A 20,634-nucleotide genomic window follows, 5' to 3' on the forward strand; every position below is an offset into this window, starting at 1 on the left:
ACACTTCTTTGCATCTTTTTTATTTATGTTTTCGGCACAAACCTCACAAGATAATCCTCCCCCTACTCGAGACCTTTAATTTAATTGGTGATGTGACTTAGCCAAGCCCAAATTAAATATTGGCAACAATGAAATAAAAAGTCTTTTAATAGGGATCACAGCACAAGAAAAACCATCATAGTAGCTTGTGTATTTTTGCCCAGGGTTGGTTGAAAATGAACTGAATTTCACTGCATCCGATGTCTGCTGTATAACACAGACTGCTTAGAGATGCATGTTAGTTTCTAAGCCACAGTCAGAACGTGGGCTTAATCAATGAGGTGTATTTAGGTGTCATTTTCCCTCAAAGGTTAGACATGTTCGGGCGTGGAGACAACTGTGTATAAGAATATAAGCAGGGTGTGTGGATATGAAACAAATGCTGATTTTTTGTATTGAGTTTTATGTGTGTGACTTCTGACCCATTGCTGTGTATTGACTATGCTCGTCACTCAGCACTCGTCACTCAGGACGTGTTCTGTACAGACAGGAGATGTGTCTTTGGAGGGGGAAAGGCACTGGTCACTGCTTTCTGAGGTCCACCTTTGCTTTCCTATTGAGCTCAGTAGACTGTGGTGTCCTGAACACCCTGTGCCTTCATCTCCACGGTCTGTCTTCCCTTGTCTGCAAAGTTTCCTCTTCTGTGTTGGTTTCCTTTCCCTTCCCATCTGCTGAAATAGCCCCGCGAAGTCAACCCCTAGCATCTGAAAGCCTAGTTCAGGGGTCAGGGCTCCTGAGTAGGTGGTTGTAGGTGACATTTTCTGTTTGAGCTTCGAGGAAGGCTCGGGATTAGTTTGGGAACAATTGGTGCGAACAAGGAACACATCTTTACACCAAGTTCACTTTCGGATCTCAACTTTCAGCAAGGACTTGATTTTGAATGACGCTGTTGGAATGAATCATACACACTGCAGCTTGTGTCCCCTGCCCCATTTTCTGTGCTGGAGACAATGCAGACTCTTCTAATTGCCTGGTGTGCATCCTATCATTGAGCTAAATACCCAATCAACACTTTCTAAATTTTTCAGCAATTGGAATCTTACAAATGTTCTTTTGACCAATTGTACCAAGAGGACCTGGAGTACATTTCCTTCCTTCCCACCCTTCCTCCCTCTTCCTTCCTTCTTCTTCTTCTTCTTCTTCTTCTTCTTCTTCTTCTTCTTCTTCTTCTTCTTCTTCTTCTTCTTCTTCTTCTTCTTCTTCCTCTTCCTCTTCCTCTTCCTCTCCTCCTCCTCCTCCTCCTCCTCCTCCTCCTCCTCCTCCTCCTCCTCTTCTTCTTCTTCTTCTTCTTCTTCTTCTTCTTCTTCTTCTTCTTCTTCAAAATGGGGTTTGTCTGTGTAACAATGCTGGCTTGTCTTGGAACTCACCCTGTAGACCAGGCTGACCTCAAACTCACAGAGATCCTCCTGCCTCTGCCTCCCAAGTGCTGGGATTAAAGGCATGCACCACCACTGCCCAGCTGTCTAACTTTCAATATGTTGAGATAAATGGCAATGTAAGTATTATTTGCTGTAAGAAAGATGGAGGGCTGGAGAGAGGGCTCAGTGGTTAAGAGAACTTACTGCTCTTGCAGAGAACTTGGGTTCAGTTCCCAGCACCCACTGGCTGACTCACAACTTCCTGTAACTTCAGGGTTTAGATGCCCTCTTATGGCCTCCAAGGGCATCATACACACATGATACTATGTGCATACACACACACATATGCAGCACAACACTCATATGCATAAAAGAAGAAGAAATTTTTTAAAAATTTAGAAAGCTGGAGTAAGGGAGAAAAGCCCAAATTTCCAGGCATGTACATTTAAAGATGGTGGCTGACTTTACAAAGAGCAAACAGTGGTGTGTGGGGCTCAGTAAACTGTAACTGGGATGAGCTTCTCTTCAGTCCTTGGATCAGAGAGACTGTGCCTGCTCCTCTCCCACTTCCATGAACTTGGAGCATTAATTCTGATCAAATCACAGTCCCAGAGTGAAGCCGTAGAAACAAGTATCCCCCGCTTTCCTGGGAAACTTCCACTTCTGTCCAACAGTGTGCACTCTTTCGTCCTTTCTGTGCTAGATAAGAAGTCAGTTTGGAGTTTTACATGACAGCTGTTTTTTTCTAGTTTAGGGAGAAAGTAGAAAGTTTGGTGGCCAACTTGGTATGACAGCACAGGCACATAACTTCATTCTGGACTTAGTTTCAGGATCCATCTATAGAGCTACTAAAACATTTTGCACCTCTTCCTCCACAGTAGAGAAGCAGTAGGAACATTCCTGTCTCCCATTTTCTCTCTCGCTTGAATAGCACCTTGAGTTCTGAGCTGGGGTGAGGCTGGTTTTAGTCTGGAGGCTGGAGGCATAGGGGCTCATGTCTCTTTGTTCATGTCAGAAAATTTTGGAAAGCTGATGACCTTCTCAGAATAAAAACAGAGAAAGCCTTATGATCCCTCCCCTAGAGGTTTCTAATAGACGATTCTAACACCCACTGGCCGCCATTCATTTGTCTAACTAAAGCAACCACTCTGAAATGTCTCTAGAACTCAGCACAGGGTTTGTGTGGAGGTTGTAGATGTGTCCAGTGTGTGGCCCACAGGACACATGTGCCCCAGGCCCAACACAAACAGCCACAACATATATATATATATATATATATATATATATATATATATATATATATGACCTAGTGCAGACCCGTGCAGGCTCTGTGGTTGCTGTTCAGTCCCTTTGAGCCCCTGTGAGCCCTGCAGTTGATTCTGTGGGACCATGTTCTCCTGGTGTCATCAACCCCTCTGACTCCCACAATCCTTCCCCTCTTTTGCAAGGTTCCTCCAGCAACTCAAGAGTGGATCTTGTAGACCACAATATCATGTTAACAATGCCAAGGACTGGAGCTGCCTACTGTAGGCGAACTCAGACACAGGATAGACTGATGACTAGTATCTGCAGTGTTGTGGATATGTGAACCACACAGGCCGCCCCAGCCTCGCCCAGGCAGATGCTCCAAGGCAGCTGCCAGCTGAGTTGCAGGCCATGGAATGTGCTGACCTTCCTTCCTCGGGAAGATGGCACCATGAGGAATGTTATTATTAGCAGGAGAGCATTTGTGCTGATCTGTCAACACTCCCTCATTCAGACTAAGACTGGGCACATTCAGGATGGTATGACCACGGACAATACCCCCTCATTCAGGGTCTTTATGGAACAATGACAAACCCGCAGTGTCACACAGCTGACACGTTTTTGAAATCTCTTCTTTTGATGATGGTCACGCCATACTTGCCCAGTTTGCTTCTTGGCTCTCTGGCAATAGTTTCCTTTTCTGGTTCTTTCCTCCATTGGTTTTATTTTCAAGTCAGGGTCTCGTGTTTTCTAGCATGGCCTTGAACTCACTATCCTCTTGCTCTAGGCTCCCCAGTGCTTGGATTTATAGGCAAGTATTCCATCCCCAATCCCCATTTATCCTGTCTTTAAATAGACGATTCCTCAAAACTTAGTCCTAGATTTTAAAAAATCCCTTCTCCCTTCTTTTTTTTCTTCTCTTGCTTTCCTTTTTCTATTTTTATTGATTCTCATAGTTTCAATTACCACCTAGTTTGCAAGATCAATTTTAAGTTTTTGTTTTTGTTTTTCTTTTTAGGCAATGTCTCTGTGTAGCCTTGGCTTGCCTGGAGTTCAGAGAGATCCTCCTGTCACTGGGTTCTGAGTGCTGGGATTAAAGGCGTGCCACTATGCCTGGCCTTGTTTCTACTTCAAGTCCATACTTGTCTCTTGGACTCTCAGTGATGTGTTCCACAACCTGACCCAACCCGAGCGCTCAGAACAGAGTGGGTCCCCTTCTCCAGGGTCGTCACACATTCTTCCTAGGTGGTCCTAATCTCAGTAGTTTTACCGCACGCTAATTCCTTCATTCAGTCACCCACACTGCAGTATTCAGATGGGTCAGTTCCTGTCACTTCCTTGTTTATTGTTTTCTCAGGTTCCCCCTGAGCCCGATCCTCCGGTCTCTCTTCCATTGGCTGCATCAGCCTCAGAACCAATACCGGCAAAAATTCTTGCTTCTCCTTGAAGTCCTAGCAAATCCTTTCCAGGCCTCTCTTCCTTCCCTGCTTCCTGCTGATGGACATTTTCATTTGTATATTCTTGTTTTAAAAGATCTTGTCCTTTCTTTGGAAGTAGTTCTAGGTTTGTATGAAATGACAGTGATCCCAGGTGCCTTTCCCCCAGGGGTGAGCATCTTAGATACCCACATACAATAGCAAAGCTACTGCAACCCTAAACCCTTTGTGGGTTTTGTTGCTTCATGGGCTTGTGTACACAGCCATATTCGTGAATGTTTGATGTGTGCCTCTGCATAGTTCTATGACTTCTTATCACATATGTAACCCCCAGGATCCAAAGCTGTGTCTCCAGCCTCAGGATCCTCTACACCTAAGAATGCTTCTTAAAAAACACAGTCGTCTGCCTTCGGTTTGAAAGCCTTCACTGACTTTATAGGCCCAAATGCTTAAATGAGGGCTATAAGTGCCTATTTAGTCTGGCTTCATTGTCTCCCGGGTGGCCTCTTGCCCCGTCACTTTGCAAAGAAGCCTACACTCATGTTCACGGGTCTTTCTCTTCCTTCTGGTTTGCAAAGCTCCTGGCTGCTCAGAGCCTGCTCACGCAGGTCCCTTTACCTGGCATCTCCTCTCCTTCCCACCCAGTTAACTTTTGATCTGCCCAGTACTGACTTAAACCCCTTTCCCTGGAGGGTTTCCTTGACCGCTCTGGCTAGGAGCTCTCATTGGTTTCCATCGCCAACTCTGCCTTTGCTCTATGGTGTTAGTTACATAATAGTGATTAAATAGTTGTGCAGGGGGTCTTAGTAGTTCGAGGTCTCTTTGGAGGGCTTAAGAGTGTCTTGCTCATGGTGTATCTTTTCTGTCTAGCATAACAGCCAGCTTAGCAGCTGCTAGTGAAACAGTTGCTGAGTTGGTGAGCTCTTCTTAGTGGAAACTGGCTTTTGACAGCTGGGGTATGGCCCGAGACCAGGGAACTGGACAAAATCACCTTGCCTAGGCGGGTGTACGTCCCATGATCTCGGCTCCATCCTTTCCAACAGTGTCCTGTCAGAGAACCTGGCCACTTGTAGCCCACACTGCTGAGTCTACAGCTGAAAATGTCCCCACTATGCCCCTTCTGTTTTCACTCTAAGAGATTAGCGTAGGAAACAGCTTGGCTAGGATCCTCCTCAGATCGCACTTTGGGATGTTTTCTGGAGCACCAGTGGGCTATTCGTGCAGGGTTTTAATTTAAGGCTTCTTTCTGGCCTCGTCTCTTTCCCCTGTCATCCTATCAGGTTATTTACCCCTATGCTAACACTCACAGAAACTTCAGAGTGGTTTATATCGGGGAAGCCCCAAACCTGGTGGGTCCTGATGCTGACGGCCCAGCCAGTGTTTTACCCAAATGAGCAGGGTCCGATGGGCTCTCTGAAGATTCCAGAGGGAAACATGGGGTTCCTGCTGGGATGTGGCTCTGTTGGGGGCTAGGGACAGCACTTAGAAGTCTGTCTGTGAGCACACTTGGTCAGTGATGCTAACTCTAATCAGTGCCCCCTGTTTATAGTATCTTTTAAAGAATAAAGGGGCAAACCTTCTGTGCAGTGGGAGCTCTGGAGAAGGATGGGGCCTGGGCTGGGCCAAGCTGCTGGTTCTTTCCAGCAGAGGCAGCGGTGGGATTCGCTCGTCCAGGTCACAGTGCTGGGAAACCTAGCAAGTTGTAGCTCCCAGTCGTCTGTTCACTCTTGGCCTTGCTCTGTAGATCAGTGGGGGCTCATGCAGTCCTGCTTGGCAGGTCAAGCTTCAGGGATTTCTTCAGGGCTGTGTGATCTATGGTCACAGCTTAAAAGTGTGACCTGGCTATAGGTTTAGCTAACGAGACACTTGTAGGATAGGACTGGTCCTTTGCTGGTCTTGTCACTCCCTTGACTTACCTGCCAGACCCCTTTCTTATGTTCCTGCGACTGCTAAGCATTTGGGTTTTTGTTCATCTCCACTGTGGGTCTGGAAGGAACCACAAAAATACCATCCATCACCCCTAAGCCCTGTCTCCGAAAACCTTATGAGATTCCTGACCTTCTCAGGCAGTGTCAATAGGAGGTCCCAGCTCCAAGTAGCTCTAAGAAGTTTTCCTGTCCCAGCTTCATCTGGGCGTGGGATGATGCTGATGTCTCCCCACACCCCCGGGCTGCCTTGGGCTGTTTAGTTCTCTCTGGTCACAGCTTTCTACTCTACTTGTTACACTTCCGGGGGACATGGCTCTTGGGGTAAGAGGAACTGGTTGGTAATTAGTACGAAGGCGAATGCCCACTTCTCCGTTCGGCCTCCACCTGGCGTGACTGGAGGCGGTGGTGTAAGGACTGTGGATAGAGCCCCATTCAGACTCCTGGTCTGTTTCCCAGCCTGTGCTTCCTCTGATTTCCTCTATGCTCCCTCCGAGATGTGTCTTGAATTAGTAGCGTTGGGGGTACAGGTCACACTCTTTTTTTCTTAATACTGTTGTCTCTGGCTTCTTCCAGGTCATCCAACATGCCTGCAGTTCACTCTGAATATGACCGAGGCGGTCAAGACCTACAAGTGGCAATGCATAGAATGCAAATCCTGCATCCTGTGTGGGACTTCGGAGAACGATGTGAGTTTGGGAGATTCTGTGGCAAGAAGAGGCAGAAGGGGCTGGGAGCCCTCTGAGGGGTGGAAAGGAGACAGAACTCCGGGCCCTGGATTCCTGAGGAAAATGACTTTCTTTCTAGCCTCTACAACCTTTGGGACCCTTGTACTTTTGCCTTGGGTCCCTCATGCCTTCAGGGAAAGATGCCAGAGGTGGTCATCAGGGGGTGTCTTCTTGGTCATTGTCCTTAGCAGCCTGGCTGCTTAGAGCCTCTGCTCTCCAGAGTTTAGCGACTGTGGCGGTGGTCAGTGCTTCAGGTGAGATGCATGTGGCTGTTTTCCACCACAGTCTAGTGCATGATCTCAACTGGATGACATAGTAAACACAAGAAATGCAGAATACTCAACAACTATATTTTTTTTGTTATGGGTTATCTCAAACATGTACAAAGGCTGAGAGAATAATGATCTCAAATACTCTGTCCCAGCTCCAACAATAGCCATTGTGTCCAATCTTATTTCATAAGTACTTTTATCTTACCCTTTATGTATGCGTTGTATTTCATAAGTACTATTATCTTACCCTTTATGTATGCGTTGTATGTACCTGTTCATGTAGGTGTGTGTACGTGTGGAGTTTGGAGTTCTATATCGGCTGTCTTCCTCCATCATTCCCTATCTCAATTTTTAAGACTGATAACTCACTGATCCAAAAACTCATCCGTTTGGCTAGCTTGGGTAGCCAATGGACCCCTTTTATCTCCAGACACTGCTCCCTTACCCAAAGCTGGGGTATCACTTTTACACAGTGCTAGGGTCCTGGAATCAGGTCCTCATGTTTGTACAGCAGACATCTTACCAACAGAGCCATCTTCCTAGCCCCTACTTTTCAATCCTAGTCATCATATAATTTCACTGGTAAATATTTCACCTGCACCTTTAAAAGGACAATAGCTGCCTTTTAAGTGAAAATAACCAGCATTTTCCTGTAGCTTCAAGTAATGAGCATTTCTACTCGCTCAGCTGTCCCTTAAATGCATCGGCTGCAGTTGAGATCCAAATGACGTCTGTACATTGCAGCTAGTTAGTCCAGCTTGAAGTTTCTTTTACCATCTGCAAATAAGACGTAGATGTTCCCCCCACCTTACGAATCAGCTGTTCAATGGAGCTCCCAGGCTTTCGTTTGCCTGAATACATCCTCATGGGGTTGACAGTCCCTCTGCCTTGATCCAGAGTCTCTCTGTCTCTTTCTTTGCCATCTTCCTCAGTTCTCTGTGTCTGTCTGTCTGTCTTTTTTCTAGAAGACTACCTAACAGACATTGCTACACACTTTTGATGGAGTCTGTCGTCTTTGGTGTCTCTTTTTGTCATGGTACCTCTATTGATGGCATTGAGTAAGATCATTTCATTAGAGGCTGAAAACTAGGCATTTTCTTATTTGAATTTGGATTTCTTTTGTTTATTAACTGGGGTAATTCCGTAGTAAGACACTTACCCATGCTGCCCTTTGGTACTGTATACAAAAGGCAGCCATATGTGCTTGCTTTTTTCCCTTATCAGTGTGTAAGATAATATGATAGTTACGCTATCTATTCATGGGCCTGGGGAGATGGCTCCATGGGTACGAGCAGGGACTGCTATTTCAGAGAACTCGAGTTCAGTTCCCAGCACCCACATCAGGTGACTCACCACTGCCTCTAAGGCCAGCTCCATGGTAACACTCTCTTCTGGGCTATGGGGACCTCCACTGACACATACACACCTGATCCTAGATGCACCTACATATGCATAATTAAAAATAAAACAAAGCTTAACAAAATATCATCTAGTTATGAAAGTAAAAGACACTCAAGAAAACATGAATCATAAGATTGCTTCTAAACACAAGAAAATGTTCATATTTTCTAATTGAGCCCATATCATGTTTAATGAGAAAATAGTTGATATATTTCCACCAACATTAGGAACTTCGTGTGGGAAGGATGCTCCACATGCTGCTAGCATTCAGTATTTTTGTAGAGATACTAGTTAGTACCGTTTGACAAGAGAAATAGATTAGAGGCTCAAGGACATATGACAATACCAGTTGAGCATTGTTAATCCACAGAGGCCTGCAGAATCCAGAGCTTTACAAATACCACTATGATGCCACAGCTGGAAAATTCTACTGCACCAAAACTTTATCTCATGCATAAAATCATTAAAAAGTATCACATAAGACCTCCTTTAGGATATGTGTATGAAGCCTATATGAAACACATGGATTTTGCCTTTCTTCTTGGATTTCAACTCAAAGATGCCTCATTATATACACACAAATTGGAGACACTTCTAGTTTGAAGCACTTCGAGTACAGGGTATTTAACCTGTACTATGACACTATTTTCACGAGATGTGACAGTATGTCGGGAAACCGTAGAGAACCAGTGATAGGGCTAACTTGAGTATGCAAAGTGAAAACGAGGAGCTGGAGATTGGCTCAGTGGTTAAGCGTTTACACTGCTCTCGCAGAGGATCTGAGTTCTGTTCTGAGCATCTATTCCAGGGGCCTCGCCGCTGTCTTTGGACTCCAGCTCCAAAGGATCAGACACCTCTGGCCTCTGCTAGTAGCTGCACTCATGTGTACGTACCCACATGTAGACAGATAGACACACAATTAAAAATAGATCTTACAAAAGTAAAAACTAACCAATTAGTAAACATTGCTTTATTTACAGTACACCAAGAAGTCATATTTAGAAACATGCTTAACAGAAGGTACGCAAAGTCTATATGAACAAAAAAAATTATAATGCATTTGAAAACATAAAGGTCTGGTGGAACGATGTCCTCTGCTATCGGAGAAAAAGACAACACTGCAGAGACGTCAGTTCAGCCCACGTTAATTTGCAAATGGACACCAGGCGCAATAACAGCATCAACAAGCCTCCTTTGTGGAGTTAGACAGGCTGATGCTTATGTTTCTGCAGAAGAAGAAGTGGGTTTGGATAGCAGAGGAAGGACTGGGGTGGTATCTCTGTTGTAGAGCACTTTCCAGTTTGCCCAAATCCCTGGGTTCAGTCCTCAACACAGTAGAAACCAAGCAGAGTAGTGTATGCCTGTGGTCCCAACATTTGGGGGATGGGGTGGGTAGAAGCAGGAGGATCAGACATTCAAGATCATCCCTGCCTACTTACTGAGTGAGCTTTGGGCCAACCTGGGCTACATAAAACCCAGGCTCAAAAAAGAAAATGGCCAAGGAAATTCAGATAAACTGTGCTGGAAACGGGAACTAGCAGACATTAGATCTTTCGGGGAGTCCCCAGAGTGGAATGGTGTGGTAGTGATGTGTGAGCGGACAAATAGACCAGCTGGGAGAGAATAGAAAGCCTATGAATAGCCCCACCCACATACGGGAGAGAGTATAGGATAAAGGTTGCATCTAAAATTACGGTGTAAAAGATAGACTTTTTAATGAATGACGCTAGGACAATAGGGGAGTTGTTTGGGAAAAGACAAAATTAGTTTCGTATCTCACACCCAGACATAAGAACAATCTCCAAATAGACAGGGAATTTAAATGTCAAAACTAAGACCAGACCAGCACCAGATTCCTCTTCCACTTCAACTCCAGGAAAAATTTTCCAGTTGATTCAAAATAGAGAAACAATAAAGTGAAATATTGAAAAATTAGACTATGGAAATTTGTATAGTCAAAAACCACGAGTCAGTCAATAATGACTGACAAGCCTGGAGAACCTGTAGCAGGTGCAGGTGAAGTTCCAACGAACCCAGGATGTAAAGAACTCTGATAAATGAGATATAAAACCAGGAACTTGGTAGACAAGGAGAAGCAGACATGAACAATGATTCATAAACAATATAAAAATGACCTTTAAACATTTAAATACTCAAACACACCCACAATGAAAGAAACTCAAAGCAAAACCAAGATCCTGTTTCTCGCCTCTCTGATGGGCAAAATTTTTTTAACTATAACAATATATGAAACTATAGAAAAAAATTAGTTCCTGCATCTAGTATTAGAGGGAATGCAAAGTGGCATGGTCCTTCTGGGGAGGGGGATTTGGTGATCTCTAACAAAACTATGACACACTTAACTTTTCACTGAGCCATCCCATCTGTGGGAGTCTACACTGAAGGATACATCCTACTACAGAAGTATATGTCTGTGAGATGGTTTATTAATTAAAATATCAGAAATAACCTCAATGTGCGTGCATAGACAAATGATCAAATAGACATCAGCACAGCTGTGCAGCAGAGCTGTATAGAGCATGGGGAGGATATCTGTGCATGGATGTGCAATAATTTCCATGATACATGGACAAAACCAAAGTTGATTTTGCTATCTGTTGATGGTAGGCTGCGTTTATTGGAAGGAGAGGGCTATATAAGGAACTACACATACATCTGTGCACTTATACAAAAGAATAAACAAGGAGGTAACGGGAGTGGATATCTTCAGGAGTGGATGGAAATGGGGAGGAGAAATACAGTGATGTGGGAGTGAATGGGGATAAGGGAGGATCAACATGACCTTGGGGATACTTGGAAAGCTTGAATCAAGAGTAAGTTTCAGAGACAGATACATACTTAATGCTAACCAGGAGGCTAGAGATGCTAAAATGGAGCAAACAGAAAGCAATGAATCTATCTATACAACAAGCAGATAGCAGAACCAGACTGAGGAGCTGGAGAAGAACCAGCCTAAGTAGTTTTGGAAAATGGTGTTTTGACTGTGTGCTGCAAGACTAAAGACAGACACAGCTGCATCACAAATGCTGTGCCCCAGCTAGGAAATTTATTTTTGTGGGTGTATGGATTAGTAATTCTGAAAGCGACTTTATATGTCTAAATGAATAGCTGAATATTGTGATGGAGAGTCATAGTTCTACGCACCAGAGCAAGAATAACTATAAAAGAGGAGGGGAGGAGCCTGAATCCTGTGATTTTATATTGGAGTGTGCGTGTGTGTGTGTGTGTGTATGTATAAACTCATGGTCAGTAAGCATATATGGTCATATAAGCATATATGAAATATATATATATATATACATATATATATATATATATACACACACACACACACATTTATTTCTGAGACCTGTTGGCAAAGAAGACTATGTTAGTCATCTTCTCATTACCAATTAATTAAAGTAAAGTGCCAATTAATTAAAGAGGAAAGAATTACTTAACTCATAACTTTGGAGGTTATGAAAGTTTCAGTCCAAGATCAAGTGGCCCAGTTACTTTGGGATTTTGGTGAGGATACTTAACAGGGAAAGCATGTAACAATAAAGTGCTCATATAACAAAACAGAGAGAGAGAGAGAGGGAGAGAGAGAGAGAGAGAGAGGGAGAGAGAGAGAGAGAGAGAGAGAGAGAGAGAGAGAGAGAGAGAGAAAGAGAAAGAGAATGAATATAAAAACCAGGGTCCCACAGTCTCTTTCAAAGTATATCTTCAGTGATTTAAAGCCCTGTGATGAGACCCCACCTCCTAGAGGTCTCAAGCACTTCCCCAATATCATTGCCCTGGGTACCAAACTTATGTAAACCTTAGGGAACATTACCCATCTTCAAACCTAGCAAGGACTTAGAAGCACTGAGGACACCCAACACCCAGAGATTGGTTCTACACAGTATTCCCTAGTGAAAGGTGCTAAAGATTCTTATAGAAATGACTAGTGCCAGGGATGGGGTACCAGCTACACAGGATAAGCCTGGAATATCTTGTGATGTCAGAAAGTAGGGCTATGCTAAAAAAAAAAAAGTGACAGTGTGTGTCTAAAGATCACAAGGACCAAAAACCTGAAAGAACGTTTAATGGTCAAATCTTAGAACAACTGAGAAAGAAAATACTGATACTGTTGGCTTATAGCTTAAAGAATAACACAGATATCCCTTCTTATATATGGAGTTGAAAGAATGAATGGAGGAAGGCAGTAAAGGAGGGAGGAAGGAAAGAAGGAAGGAACTAGGCAAAGGAGGGAGGTAATGGAAGATAAACTGGGGAACTGTCACAGACTGAGGGCCACAAAGGAAACCTAGGGTCGTAGCTCTCCTTGGTCAAATTCTTCCTAGCACACATGGAGCCTTGAGCTCTGTCTCTGGTTCTGTGTAAACTGGTGTAGGAGCTCACACCTGTGGTCCTAGCACTTGGAGGTGGAGGAGGACCAGGAGTCCAAGGTTGTCCTCGGCTACATAGTGATTGTGAGGCCAGCCTGGGCTTCATGACACTCTATCTCCCCAAATACAAAGAAAGAAGGCCCGTGAGATGGCTCAGTGGGTAAAGGCACTTGCCTACAAGCCTGAGGACTGGACTTTGGTCCACGGGACCCACATGGTAGAAAGAGCAAACTTCTCCTTCAAGTTGTCCTCTGACTTCCATGAGGGTGCTATAGTATGTACCCCAATTCCCGGACAATAAATAAGTAAAAAGGAAAACCAAATAAACAAAAGCCCTGAAAACCTGACCCCCACAAATGCTATTAGGGAAAAAAAGCGGGAAAATGGAGATATTAAAGCCTTTCCTATAAACCGGCAGTCTCCACTCTGTAATTTTACCACACACTGTAAGATGTTACTATTCAGGAGAGCAGAAGAGAAAATAGAGAAACTATCATTTCTGCAACTTTTCTCTAAGTCTAAAATGGTATCAAAATAAACAAAAATGTCCAATTTCCCTAATAATTTCCAAAGGGACTAAGTTTTAAAAATGCTATTTTTATGTGCTGAAGAACTTAAATATATTTTGTTTCCATCCATTGCAGTTAAAATTCTCTTTGGACCACAGGAACATTCAGCATGGAGATTAAGCTCTTTTGACAGTATCTCGAGAGCTTTCAATAGCTTTCTTGCTTTTGGACAAAGAAAGATCTCTATGCACTTCATGAGCCAGTCTAAAACCAGCCACTTCCCAAAGACTTCTGGCTGGGCCGGAGGGGTTAATTTTTACTGTCTGTCATTGATTCAGATCATTCTCTTTTCTTCTTTTCTTTTTTCTTTTTTTGTTTTTTGAGACTGTGTTTATCTGTGTAACCCTGGCTGGCCCGGAAATCTTTATGAAGACCAGGCTGGTCTTGAACTCAAAGAGATCCTATCCCAGGCTTCTGCTTTCCAAGTGCTGAGATTAAAGGCATGTGCCACCACCCCACTGCCCTGCAGCTTTAGAACATTTTCAGTGGCAGATCTAGAACATACTTTTGTTATTTAGAAGGTAAATGCACTATTTATTTATTCAAATAACTATAGATTACATTTAGAACTAATTATGTGGTTTTGCTGTCAATTCATTGATCTCATGTCTACACTTTCCTTCAGCATGTAAAACGTTTTGCTACTCAATGATATCATCACAATCACAATTTGATAAACATGCAACTAATATAGATAGTTAACCAGTTCTAATATTATCATCAATAATACAATTGCTGAAAAATATACACACACATTTATATCTAGCTGGGTTGTTAAGATCATGTGTCAGTTGGGTAGTCTGGTGGTAGAGGCAGAAGGATCACAAGGTTGAAGCTAGACAAGACTACACAGAAAGACCCTGATTCAAAAGAAAATCCAAATAAAAAAATAATAAAAGATACATCACTACCCAAAATGGTTTCTGTCTGTAGTTGTGTCTCTAGCTAGATATACAAGTATATTCACTTAAGAGCAATTCACTTTTAAGGATATAGTAAGATCCTAATTTTGGTCTTTGACTATACAAAATAGTTCCACAAACAAATCTAGAAAGAATGATGTATTTAAGAAAACTTAGCTTCTATTTTCTAATTCCAAACTTAACTTCCCCCTTTGCTTACATATGACTTCTCAAAAATTATAAAGCTTGTCTTTACATTATGTTTAAATGTAAGCATGTATACTGCATATTCAATCCAGAAGTAAGTGGTAAGAGATAGGAAGGCTTTCTCTGCTTCCTTTTTCCCCCACAGAATATTCTAGAAGTCCCTTCATGACACTGTGTAGCCATAGCCTTTATCCTTATGCTTTCACGGTTCTCTGTTAGTCTCATCTCTTACTGACTGGCATTTGGGTTGATTCTAGACTTTAATCTTGCTGACACTGTTAACACAGAGCCTTAGTAGAGGGCCACAAATGAGCAGGGTGGTTGCTGGGACCTCGGGGATTTTCTCACAAGGTCTCCTGCAGAGCCTAGAATGAGATTTTCATCTCACTGACTCTGTAGCCATCAGCAGATCCAGCTTCTTAGATCTAGGGAGTTAGAACTCCTTTGAAATTGTATTTTTCATGGGTGTTAGCATGAGCAAATTTTGCCCTGAAAAGTAGACTAGAAAGAAGGGACAATGGCTTTCTTTTGCTCTGATGCCGTGGTGTGCCTTGTGGGAGTCAAGCTGTTGTTTTGGTTTTCGCCCTCTTCCCTGCCTGGGCTTCTTTTGGTTTCTGTGGTCTCTGCTGTCCCTTAATGCCCATGAGTTAAAGTGTGTTTTCCTGGCTTTCCTTGGGGAAAGACTTCAGAGACTTCTATGGAAGCCATGAATTCACTCTATTTTTAGAAATACACATTTCTCAAAATACACATTTCTACCTATATGCAAAACTGTGCAGATGATTTCATGGACAGCCCTCCACGAACACCACCATTTCAGAGGCACCTGCTATCATACACCCTGGACTTCCTCTTCTGCGACCTTCACTTGCCATCCAATCACCAGCGAGTTCCAAATCCTTATCTTGGGCCCAGACCTCTGTCCTGATCTCCAGCCTCCAGGACATCTCCCTGGTGACCTTGGATCTGTAGTTGAGGCTGCCCTTTCTTTCTCCTACCCCCATGGCCACTTTCCTGCCCACGCTCAGTGACTGACTATGCCACAGCCCAGGCAACCGCACGAGTCAGAGACTGTTCCTCATGGCACTGCCGCAGCCTTAATTCAGGCTGTTATTACCCTTCGCCTGTGTTACCATCTTCTACTTCTAGAACCAACCAATCTCCCCTGCCCCCTGCCCCCTGCCCCCTGCCCCAGGCTCCAGGCTCAAGCCAGGGAAGAGACTTTTCTTAACATCTCCATTTAAATCCTGAAGGAGTTGTGGGATACAATGGATGTTACTATCCAGTACAACTGTTGCCCATTGCACAGATGGGAAGAGTGGGATTCCAGTCTATGTGTAATACTGATTAGGTCATTGCCATGGGGTGGGAGTTAGAGAAATGAGAGTAGAGGAGTAAGTGGCAGGGGGGAGCCACTGCCTGTGAGTAACTGCATCTCTATCCTCCCCACTTTCCCTCTTTTGTATCTGCCAGGACCAGCTACTCTTCTGCGACGACTGTGACCGTGGCTATCACATGTACTGTTTAAATCCCCCCGTGGCTGAGCCCCCAGAAGGTAACTACGATGAACCACGGCAGCTGCCACGCCCACCTCTCATTGACCCCTCACTGTGGTGCAGGCCTTGTGCTAAGGGATGTCCAGGCTTTGTTTCAGTTAACCACCACGGCCCTATGAGGTTAGGTAGGACCACTCACAGATGACACATGAGGAAACTGAGGCCTAGTGCAGCCAGATGGTGTTTCGGCTGACGGGTCAAGGAGATGTTTCTCAGGTGTGTGGTTGCAACTGTGGGGAGGTGTGAGTTTCCAAGGGAACTGGAACAGGTGTGCCAAGGCTGGCTAAGAGGTGTGACAGGGGGTGGGGCTCTTTACATCGTTCCCCTGTTACCTCTGAGCATCTTCACATCTTCACACGTTGAATTACGGAAGTCATAGGCAAATAGGAGTTAGCAGATATTAAAGCCATTACTAGGGCCTAAGAGTTAGGAGCAGGGCTGCTACTAAAGCTGTGTTGTCTCTCTCATAGGAAGCTGGAGCTGCCATTTATGCTGGGAGCTGCTCAAAGAGAAAGCCTCAGCCTTTGGCTGCCAGGCCTAGGGCCTCAGGTCACAGAATGTGACGTGCCGCCAGAGAGGCTGACCTGGAGCCCTGTTCTATCTGGATGGAGCTCTCCTCCTGCACATCCACACCGACCAACTGTAAGGAAACCAAGTAGTTACGGAAGGACATGGATGCGGAACCAGGAGGGCAAGGTCTCGACTCGCCTACGGCCCTGCCTATGCCCTCCAGCCCCACACGGGGTATTCAGCCAGCCCTTCCTCATTTCTACCAGAGGGAGCTTGCACTTCTGAAGAACAGTTCAGCCCCAGCCCTGTGGAACCTTCCTCACATTCACCTCACAGTGTATCCCTCTCATGGCTTCCCATTTTAGAGGAAGCCGTTTTGTGACCGCTCACAAGCTCTTGTGTTTTGATGGTGTTCTTTCTTTTTTAAGTCTCTTGTGTTGAAAGATCCCTTCACACAGCCTCTTCACCTCCAGCTTAGGCTCGTCATCCTAAACTCTCACAGAGGAACAAAACGCTGCGGAAATTTGTTACTTATTACCCGCTTCACTGGAAATGTCTGCGTTTGGAGGCCATCTTGAAGACGGAACTTGGAAACCTCTCGGTAAAGAAGTAGTTTTTCAAACCTCAACAGTGGCCTCCACAGCTGGGATGGTCTTGATCCACTGCACCACCGCTTGATGAGGGGTCGAGAGGGCCCAAGAGATGGGAGGAAAAACCGGGACCCAAGCATAACCAGTTCGTATTTGCTGTTCAACAAGAGAAGCTTTGCAGCAGACCCAGGGGTTCCTTGACCTTTACAACTGTGGTGTCCTTGAGATGAGACAAACCACAGCCTACAAATACAGGAAAGTGCTGAAGATTCCCAGTGCCTCCCGACTGAGTTGAGTGTCAAGGCCTGGTTCAGTTTCCGCTGGTGGGAGTCGAGCATCAGTGAAGCGGGCAAAGGCTGCCTGTTCAATGGTCCAATGTTGGATAAGAGAGAGTGTAGCTTTGAGAAACCCTTCAGTGTTAATGCTACACTGTGAATTCCTTTCCCGGGCAATTTCCTCCTTCCATGTAGTATATGTTTGCCAGTGACTATTGAGATGTGACTGAGAATCTTAGAATGGCGGAGAGATGATCATTGCTTAACTAGATCATTGAGCATGGTGATGGCTTGTGACCTGGTGGCGGTGATTCAGAACCCTCGTCTGCTCTTGTAGCGGAAGCTCCCCCGTGTGAGCCGGACTCCTGTTTGAAATAAGAAAGTTTCTAGAGAAAGAGGTGGCGAGGCCTCGATTCCGAGAACTCTGTGTGCCGGGAGACAGCCTTGTGGGCTGCAGTGGGGTGGGCTGTCTTCGGTTCACAGCAACAGCTTGGTAACTGGCGCATTTCTGGAAAAATCATTTGCCCAAAGGGCAGGTCTCAGTGAGCAGGACCCTCGCGCATGCTCGGCTTCCCTGAAATCAGTTCCATCGCTGTGGTCCAGCAGCTTTGTAACAAAGGCCTGGGTTATTTTTAGTCTTCGGCTCCTGAAGAAGCCCCTGGAGACCCGGGCTCGTTGGGCCCCTCTGCCCAGATGCGGCATTGCCTCTGCCACTCCACAGGACTCGTCCTCCCCCTGGCTAATTGCTCTTGGCACATGGACCTGGGGCAGCCTGGCATGGATCCAAGCAGTGTGCTCCCCTGCCCCCAACTCCTTTGCAGAGTGACCTGTGGCAAGAGAGTGGGGGTCTCCTGCAGGCCCTGTGGCCTCTGAGCTGGTTACATGCATACATAATGATCTCACTTAAAGGGCCCTTGTGCAGACTGCATTTCTGCCTTCCTCACAGGCTCTCTTCTTCCTCCTGCTGGTTGCTGAGCCTGCGTGGATTCTAAAGGCCCAGGGAAGGGTTGGAGGGGGGGTCATCTCCACAGAGTACCACATCCCTTTTTCGGACTCTGCAGGCTCGCTCTCTCTTCCCACAAAACCTAAAGCAGGGTATCTTCAAAGGCTAATTACTTGGTTGAGGATTCATTTTAAATTAATTTTAGGGGAAAAAAAAAGGTCCAAATGTTCTGGAATGCCACACTGGCTTAAAGGTGGGAAAAAAACCAAGTCTAAAACCCCAAACTGTGGTTCTGAGACTTGACAGGTCCCCTTCTGGAGTGCACATGAGTCTGTTCCCTACAGAAAGGCAGATGGGGGAGGCTTTCCGTTCTATATCCAGTCATGCTTGCTCTGCCCATGCAAGCTAAGGGGAAACAGGCCTCCCTAGCCAAGCCAAGGCATCAGTGGGAGCTGGGGGAGCCTGCCCACGGTGCTGGGCTGGCTGAGCTCTGGGTTGCATAAGGAAGGCTCCTGGGGTCCTGCAGAATGGGCTCAGCCATTCTGCTTTGGAGGTTTGGGTTTGGTTCCCCACGGAGGAAGTGGGGAAAGCAGATCAGCTTGTGAGGTGCCCTGTCACGGTGCGACAGACTAGGCCTCCAGAGCCACCTCCTGTGTCAGAAGAAGAAGGCACTACTAAAGAAAAACAGGGACCCATTTTCTCCATGTGCAGGAGTAAGTGGTGGTCACTGGTTCATGGTTCTAATGTCCCTTTTACCCTAGCAGTGTGTGGTCTTGGACAAATCACTTAGCATCCTCAAATCTCGATTTGCCCATCTGTAAAATGGAATTGCTGACACTTGCCTTTCCTTTTCCACAGTGACACTGGGGAGGGCCCCCCAAAGTATAGTGTTGTATAAACAACCATCCCTAGGGCCCAGCTTGCCTTGTGGGAACTCCAAATGCTTTCTGACTCCACCTTCTTGTGAATGCTAGCCAAAGCTAGACGCCCTCTTGGAAACTCCCTCTTGATGGAAGAGGCTTCCTCGTTAAGGGCCAGGTTGTCTGTGGTCAGGGCTTCTAAGCCAGGGCTGTGGGCCATGGAGACCCTGGTTGGGCATGGGTGGTAATGGGAGGAGCTCAGGGGCTGGGGACTTGAGGATGAAGATACCATAAATGCATGTGCATGAAGACGGACAGACAGAAGCACACACACACACACAGCATCAGCATGAGTAACCACTTGGAATGGGAGTGGACTTCTGTGGAGGGCACTGTGTTCTTGTTCAAATGTAGCATCACTTTCAAGCTGGTTAACTCTGGTCAAGTGGTTTTGCCCCTCTGAGCCTTGCTGCCCACATGTGTGAGGTAGAGAAATGTAGCCTGTTTAGAAATCTAGCCGGGAATATTAGAGTAATGCTGATCTTGGGGTAGGTCTTGCTAAAAAGAGAGCCTCCTGCCTATAGTAGCCACTGTCATTTTGTGCAGAGGTCACTAAGAGAAAAGAATGATGCGGTTGGACACCCCTCACATCCCCCAGCAGGGTTACTGTGTTCTAATTCAGCCTTCGAGCCTCATAAGGTGCCTGAAGTAGCCCTGCTGGAAAATCAACTCTCATTTCCTCTTCAACACTTTGGAGACCCTGCATTTGGGGCCTGCAGCAAATACAGGACAGGTAACCCGGCAAGGAAACGGGAATGATGTTCCTGACAGGGAAGTGACATTCCTGTCACCCTTCTCAGCCCCTCTTGAGGCAGAAGCCAGCAGGTCCCAAGATGCTGCTGTATGGCTTTGCCTCCAGGCCAGATAGGAAGCAGAAGCCATCCTGTGGATAACTGAGTAGGGGAGAGAGAGAGAGAGAGAGAGAGAGAGAGGGAGGGAGGGAGGGAGGGAGGGAGGGAGGGAGAGAGAGAGAGAGAGAGAGAGAGAGAGAGAGAGAGAGAGAGAGAGAGAGAGAGAGAGAGAGAGAGAGAGAGAGAGTCAAAGGAGGCTTAGCAGTGTCTGGGGAAGGAGGGTCTGGATACCACTCTGGGTATATTTAGTCTTCAAGAACAGTTCCTTCCAGCCCGCCTATTTAAAAGTCCAGGTGCTTCAAAGAAGAAAAACGATCGTTATTATGTTTCAAGTTCAGGAATCCTATGCAGTTGCCGTGGGTGGAAGAAAGATCACCCACAGCTAGGCTGCAGAGGGCTTGGAAGAGGGTGGTAGTTTCCTCTCCCAGCCCACAGGTGTAATGCAGCCACGCTTGGCGGTGGTCCAGGCAGGGTCCTGAAGACGCTTGCATGCCCTCTGCCTCTGGGTTTGGAAGT

General features: G+C 45.6%; 1 protein-coding gene across 2 annotated transcripts in view; it reads left to right on the plus strand.

Annotated features, from left to right (window-relative positions):
• Window positions 1–20,151, plus strand: part of Dpf3 (double PHD fingers 3) — a 275,295-nt gene extending 255,144 nt beyond the window's left edge. For both annotated transcript variants that reach the window (XM_075947683.1, XM_075947682.1), the window contains exons 9-11: window positions 6,580–6,692; window positions 15,947–16,028; window positions 16,500–20,151. In XM_075947683.1, the coding sequence (XP_075803798.1) occupies window positions 6,580–6,692; window positions 15,947–16,028; window positions 16,500–16,570 (266 nt within the window). In that variant the 3' untranslated portion in view covers window positions 16,571–20,151. The remainder of the gene's footprint in view (window positions 1–6,579; window positions 6,693–15,946; window positions 16,029–16,499) is intronic.
• The last annotated feature ends 483 nt before the right edge of the window (window positions 20,152–20,634 follow it).

Source organism: Microtus pennsylvanicus, chromosome 14, assembly GCF_037038515.1.
Source record: "Microtus pennsylvanicus isolate mMicPen1 chromosome 14, mMicPen1.hap1, whole genome shotgun sequence".
In the NCBI taxonomy this organism is placed as follows: Eukaryota; Metazoa; Chordata; class Mammalia; order Rodentia; family Cricetidae; genus Microtus; species Microtus pennsylvanicus.